The sequence below is a fragment of the Otolemur garnettii genome, unplaced genomic scaffold, assembly GCF_000181295.1.
Source record: "Otolemur garnettii isolate 467f Iridium unplaced genomic scaffold, OtoGar3 scaffold00161, whole genome shotgun sequence".
Lineage (NCBI taxonomy): Eukaryota > Metazoa > Chordata > Mammalia > Primates > Galagidae > Otolemur > Otolemur garnettii.
Genome location: NW_003852556.1, coordinates 653,521 through 660,722, shown reverse-complemented (window position 1 = coordinate 660,722; position 7,202 = coordinate 653,521). Strand labels below are relative to the sequence as shown.

General features: G+C 53.0%; 1 protein-coding gene across 1 annotated transcript in view; it reads right to left on the bottom strand.

Annotated features, from left to right (window-relative positions):
* Positions 1–7,202, bottom strand: part of GRTP1 (growth hormone regulated TBC protein 1) — a 30,794-nt gene that overhangs the window by 2,137 nt on the left and 21,455 nt on the right. Inside the window, exons 6-7 of the mRNA XM_003799983.3 lie at positions 905–1,077; positions 645–830 (exon numbers count right to left, since the gene is read on the bottom strand). Coding sequence (XP_003800031.1) covers positions 645–830; positions 905–1,077 — 359 coding nt within the window. The remainder of the gene's footprint in view (positions 1–644; positions 831–904; positions 1,078–7,202) is intronic.

The following is a 7,202-nucleotide window of genomic DNA, read 5'->3' as shown; positions in this document are numbered from 1 at the left end:
GGCGGGCCCGGGCTGGATTCGAACCCACCACCTTGGGTGTATGTGGCTGGCGCCTTAGCCACTTGCGCCACAGGCGCCAAGCCGAGACCCCGTCTCTTAAAAAAAAAAAAATAGCTGAGAGTGGTGGCAGGTGCCTGTCATCCCAACTACCTAGGAGGCTGAGGCAGGAGGATCACTTGAGTCCAGGAGCCTGAAGCTGCTGTGAGCTATGATGATGCCTCTGTACTCCAGCTGGGTCACACAGTGAGACCTTATCTCAGAAGAGAAAAAAGTGAGACGGACTTCTGGACTCCTGGCTCTAGCAGTCCATCTGGTCTGGTGAGGCAACTCGCAACACTGGGCTGTGTTCAAAGCCTCTGTCTCTTCTTGGCAGGGCCTGGGTCAGCCCAAGTTAGTCTATATACCAGTCTTTCCACCTGTAGATTTTAACTGACACCCATCGAGGTGGGCCTGATCTGGGCAGCAATGGGCCTCACCCTCTGGAGCCCCACACAGACCTTGAGAAGAAGAGGCCAAGGTGCCTAGGAAGGCCCTGTAGGCACTGGCCATGGGCCTGGTCAGGGGAGAGACACGCCGGCCACAGCAGGCAGACAGCCCTGCAGTGCCCTGTAAGCAGCAGACGCTTGGCCAAGCACTGCACTCACCTGCATGAGTGTGTGGCAGTCCATCACTAGGTGCCCTTTGGTGATCTGCTTGAACTTCTCACAGATGTCTGCAGTGCTCGTAGCTTCCAAAATGAACGCTTGATGTTGCTTAATCAAGGTCAGAGCCACTCGGAAGATAATCTTGGAGCCCTCGTTGAACAAACAGTCCCAGACCCGAAGCACTGTCTGCAGAGAGACAGAAACCCCTTGTCATACCCAGGGCAGCCTGCACTGCTTCAGGGCCTGCTTGAGGCACTCACCTCCACAGGAAGAACGTCCACAAACAGGCAGATGAACCAGCGAGACACCAGCAGGGTCCATGGCACACCATGCTGATCTAGCAGGGCCCCCACAGCTGGCAGCTTCATCGTCACCAGCTCCCCAAGGACCTCCTGGTCAGTCTTGAGGCCTAGCATGGCTGGGCTGTAGTAATCTGCCAGGTGGAGGGGAAGGAGACCAGGAGATGTGTGTTACACTCAACAAGCCACCAGCCCCAACAGCCGCCTCCTCTCAGTCCCTTTGGAGTAAAACAAGGTAGTCCTGGAGGACCCTTCCCAGACAGAGGAAGGCAAAGGCCAGAGTCTTGCGTACATGGGGTCCTAGAGATCACATCCTGCCTCAAGGTCTGTGTGGGGCTCCAGAGGGTGAGGGCCATTGCTGCCCAGATCAGGCCCACCTCGATGGGTGTCAGTTAAAATCTACAGGTGGAAAACAGGGATTCAGAGATGATGGCACACCCATATTGGTTTTTTGAGACAGAATCTCACTCTGTTGCCCTGGGTAGAGTGCTGTGGTCTCATTCTAGCTCACAGCAACCTCAAACCCCTGGGATCAAGTGATCCTCCTGCCTCAGCCTCCTGAGAAGCTGAGATTACAGGTGCTTACCACAACACTTGGCTAGTTTTCCTATTTTTAGTAAAGAGATGGGGTCTTGCTTTGCTCAGGCTGGTCTCCAATTCCTAAGCTCAGGCAATCTACCTGCCTAGGCCTCCCAGAGTGCTGGGATTACAGGCATGAGTCATCTTTCTTGGCCAGTATTTTTATTTAAGACAAGGTCTTGCTCTATTGTCCAGGCTGGAGTGCAGTGATGTCGTGATAGCTCACCACAGCCTTGAACTCCTGGGCTCATGTGATCCTCCTACCTCAGCCTCCCCAAGTGCTGGGGCTATAGGCACCACAACACCTGGTCCACACCTATGTTCATAGCAGCCTTAGTCATGACAGCCAAAAGTTGGAAACAAGAAGTTCGGGTGGAATAGATGATCAGATAAGTAAACAGGGTCCACACCCAGGGGCATCACTCAGCCTTACGAAGCATGGGGTCCGACACAGGCTGCAGCCTGGGCAACCCTTACGTTGTGTGAAGTGGCTGGACACATGAGGACCAACACATACGATCCCACTATCTGAGGTCTCTAGACTAGTTGAGTCCAGAACAACAAAAGAACGTGGCGCCAGGGCTGGGAGGGTGGGAAGGAAAGTCCATGTTTAGAGGGGACAGTCTCAGCTGCACAGAGTGGAAGGAGCATCTGAGATGGAGGGTGGTGACGGCTGCACAAGGGTGTGAATGTCCTTGATGCCACTGAGCTGAGCACTTGGACATGGTTCAGAGGCAATTTCTGTTACACATATTTACCCCCAATAAAAACAAAACGAATCTTGGTATATGTCCAGTGGCTTGTGATTAAGGCTTCCTCATCTTAAAACATTCCAAGCCTTTAGACAAAGCTTCATTTCTTTTTCTTTTATTTTTTTGAGACAGAGTCTCAAGCTATCTTCCTGTGTAGAGTGCCATGGCATCATAGCCCACAGCAACCTCCAATTCCTGGGCTTAAGCGATTCTCTTGCCTCTGCCTCCCAAGTAGCTGGGACTACAGGCACCTGCCACAACACCCAGCTATTCCTTGGTTGTAGTTGTCATTGTTGTTTGGCAGGCTGGGGCTGGATTCAAACCCACCGGCTGGATTCAAGCTCTGGTGTATGTGGCTGGCACTTTAGCCACTTGAGCTACAGGTGCCAAGCCAAAGCTTTGTTTCTTTAACCAATCAAAGCATCTTTAAGCCACCTAAATCCAGTAATGCCTCTGCTTGAAGATATCCCAGCTTTTAGGCCTTTTATACACTGATGTGACTTTAGGTGCAATTCTGTCTCCAAACTGACCCAGCCATGGCGAGTCCACTTGCTCAAGGCCTCGTGGGGGTGGCTCTGGGTCATGGTCACTTGTACCTGGCTCAGAATAAACCTCTTCAAATTACTCTCAAGTTTGGGTTCTTTTCCACTGACACTTTACTTTGAATGAACATTTGTTTTACCAAAGCATTTGGGTTTCCTGTTTAATTTTTTAGCTTGTTAATATGTGTTGCAATAAATTTTATTGCTTGCTTTATGCTATTACATAACTTAGTATGTAGTGATCTGTGTTGGGTTTGTTGGCACACACTGTGTAACCAACAAGGCATCTCATCCTGTGCCATATCCAGTCTGGCCGTTCTCCCTGGCAGGAGGGATGAGCTTGGTTAAAATACAGTAATCACATCATTGATGGCGATATCAGCGATGTTCAGAGAGTGAGCACACAGTGAAGGACGTTAAACATAAAGCACTTGAGGGCAGTTTAACTGAAGCCAATTCAGTCACACAGTTCCAAGGACTAGAACACAATTCCCTTTCATAACCTTATCTTGCATGCATCTGTTGGTTTGTTTGTTTATTTGAGACAGAGTTTCACTCTTGTCACCCTGGGTAGAATGCTTTGGCATCATACCTCACAGCAACCTCAAACTCTTGGGCTCAAGCAATCCTCTTGCCTCAGCCTCCTGAGTTGAGTAGCTGGGACTACAGGTGCCTACCACAACACCCCGGCTATTTTTAGAGTTGCAGGGTCTCACTCTTGCTCAGGTTGGTCTCAAACTCTTGAGTTCAAGTGATCCACCCCCCTCAGCCTCCCAGAGTGCGAGGATCACAGGTGTGAGCCACTGTGCCCAGCTTGCGTCCATCTCTTGGACCTTTGTGTGAGTTGTGCTTCCTTAGTGGGGCACATTCTGTTCCACATCCACAACTGGCACCAAGTGGCCTTGGCCCAGCACAGAGCAGCTCAGAGCAGCTTCTAAAAATAGAGGCACTAAACACATGGCCTGTACTCCACAGGCTGAGGGAAGGCCCAGGGGGATTAAAGTAAACTCAGGCACTCACTTCACTCTCAACGCACTTCTCTGGAGTGCTGAAGGCTCTGGGCATGGGCACAAGGAGAGGTAGCCAGGCTCTTCCTTCATAGCTGACTGGCAGGCTCTCATGTTCCCATCCGGGCCCCTGTCCCTGTCCTGGGTACACCCACACCTCTGCAAACAACTGAAACTGCACTGCCCTGCAAGGCTTGGGGCCAACACCTCCCCTGACGTGGAGAGTGTAGCTCCAGCCTCCTGCAGAAATGCCTGGTGGGAAGCAGCCGTGTCCAGACGCAGCCGCAGCGGCTGCCAAGGGCTGCCACTTCCTGAATGCACCGCAGCTACTCTCCAAATCCTCCATAATGAGTACACCAAGTTGCACAACCACTCAAGTGAGTTGCAAGGCCACACACAACCACTCACACACGTGTTCTATGGCTGCTGTCTCAGACCCGTGGGGTCTCCCCTGGTGTCTTCCTTTGGACCATGCAAGGTATAGGCCAAGCCACTTCATTACCACTACCTTAATAGCAGTTGACGAGCAGGACTCGGAGGCTGTGGGCTTCAGTCTAAACCTAACCTCCTGATAGACTCTGTATGAAAATGAGGAAAGAACCCAGACCTTGACATCATTGAGGTTGCAAACCCTATTAAGTGGTGTAAAATCGGGGCCACAAGAAAGGCAGGACAACCTAATACCTGTTGCAGAGGCCCCTCCCCCCCAGATCCAGGTCAGCGTCTCACCCCAGCCTTGGCGGCTGCCAGCTCCTCAGTGTACAGCACCCACTTTAGGAGGCCAGCCTACAAGTCGGCATCTGCCGCTGTGGGTGAGCTGGGAACGCCCTGGGTGGCTGTGGTGCACATCGCCAAGTTCCTGCTCAGCAAGCCTTGCTCAGCACCTCTGGACGGGCCCTGTGGGCTGGTCATAGGGAACTGGTGCCTAGTCCAGGTGCTGCCAGGACCCCCAGGACCCTGGGGTGTCTGTGCCTCTGTCCTCCACGCCACCTGCGACCTCACATGGCATCAGACACCCAGAAAGTAGCCTCCCTGCAATTGCCAGCAGCTGTGTGACACAGACACGCCTGTCGTTTACTACCATTCCACCCCTACCAGAAAACATCCCCTCACATGGAAAGGCCCCGTAGTCGGCGCCCAGCGACTCCTTAACTCCACCCATCTGCGCACACCACAGTCCCAGTTAGCAGGGCCCTGGGGGGTGGGGCCTGTCGGCCTCCTGCCCCAAAGCCTCAGCTGCTTCTCAGGACCTGCACATGGCAGGAGGGGATGGACAGGACCCTGACGGTGTCTCAGAGGGCAGCAGGGAGCCTCAGATGCAGACACAGGCTCTGACCCCCAACTCCCACCTCTGGGGTGTCTGTCTCAAGCAAGTGGGGCTTCCTCTGTAAGCACGTCACCTTGCACTGTTAATGATGATGGAAGGACTGGGATGAGCACCAAGCTCCGCAATGTGCCATTTTGGCAGGTGGTGTCTGCTGCGCTAAAGGCAGGGAGAACCGGCAGGAAAAGCCAAGAGCATGGCCTGAGTTTCTGCTTCGGTAAAGGAAATTTCCACCATAGCAAAGTCTCTCTGCTGCTAGAATCCCATCACAAACCTTACAAAACCCCCATAGGGCTTCCTCTCTTCCCACCCAGAGGCCCCACGCTGTGTTTTGGTTTCAGCCTGAGATGTCACATGAGCTCCAGGCCCTGCACCAAGTCCCAAATATCACTGCATGACACAAGGAGCTCTCACCAGAACACAGGTTCCCTGCACGTGTTTCTGACACAGCTGAGACAGCAACCAGTTTCTTAGGAGGCTGAGGCCGGGGGAATCACCTGAGCCCAGGGGCCTTGACACAACCCTGGGCAACATAGCAAGATCCCAACTCTCAAAAAGCAGCCAAGGCCAGCAGAGGCAGCAGCAAGGAGGAGTGCGATTTGCGCCACCCTCTCTGCAGCAGCCTGTATGGCCATCGTTATGGCCATCGTTCCAACCTCGGAGCTAAAGATCTACTTCTCTGCACCTTTCCAACAAGGAAAATGTCCCTGTCGATGGAACAGTGATGCGTGCATGACGCACGCAAAATGAGGTTCTTGGAGGCACAGGTGAGTCTGGGGCTGGGGCAAGAGGTGCACAGATGGGCATAGAACAGCCACCAACACACAGCCAGTGAGCCCCCAACACTGCCAGGGTCACCACCAACACAGCCGGCAAGCCCCCGACACTGCCAGGGTCGCATCCAACACAGCCGGCAAGCCCCCGACACTGCCAGGGTCGCATCCAACACAGCCGGCAAGCCCCCGACACTGCCAGGGTTGCATCCAACACAGCCGGCAAGCCCCCGACACTGCCAGGGTCGCATCCAACACAGCTGGCAAGCCCCTGACACTGCCGGGGTCACATCAGACCGAGTCAGCAAGCGCCCAACACTGCCAGGGTCACATCTGACCCAGCCAGCAAACCCCTAACACTGCCAGGGTCACATCTGAAGGACTCAAGGGCCAACCTGAAGAAGCTCCCACTGGTCACAGATGTGCAACCTGAGCCTCAAACGGAGTAATAACTGCAGTGGATTGAAACCCTCCCAACATGTCCAGAGCTCACAATGACTGAACACACACTAAGTGATCATCTTTTTCTTTTTTTTGAGACAAAGCCTCAAGCTGTTGCCCTGGGTAGAGTTGCCGTGGCATCACAGCTCACAGCAACCTCCAATTCCTGGGCTCAAGCGATTCTCCTGCCTCCGCCTCCCAAGTAACTGGGACTACAGGTGCCTGCCACAATGCCTGGCTGTTTTTTTGGTTGCAGCTGTCATTGTTGTTTGGTGGACCCAGGCTGGATTTAAACCCATTAGCTCAGGTATATATGGCTGGTGCCTTAGCTGCTTAAGCTACAGGCTCTGAGCCAAGTGATTATCTTTAAATGATGGTAAGGAGCCAACTTATTATCCTGAGACAGGAACATAAAGGCAAGGATCAAGGAATTATCTTGCCTTTTCTCAATGCACTTGATGACCTTGAGTCCAGATCCCACTGCCCTGTGCAGGAAATGGGGGAGTGTACACCTGGTGCACCGGAACCAGGAAAGCCTGGACCTCAGAGGGACCGAGTATCCCCTCTGTAGACCAAGGACACCAAAAAGGAATTTCACATCTTAAGCTGGTGAGACAAAGCTATGTGAGCAGCAGCCAGCAAAAAAATGCATGGTGAAGATCTGGCCATGATGTACGCTGTGGCGAAGGCTGCACAGCCCTGCTCATGCCCTGGACACCACCAAGTCATACATGTGACACATATGAACCATGTGGCATGGGGTCCACACCCAACAAAAGGTTCCCTTAAATGCTTGCATTTTTGAAAAATACATAAAGTGGCTCGGCGCCTGTGGCTCAAG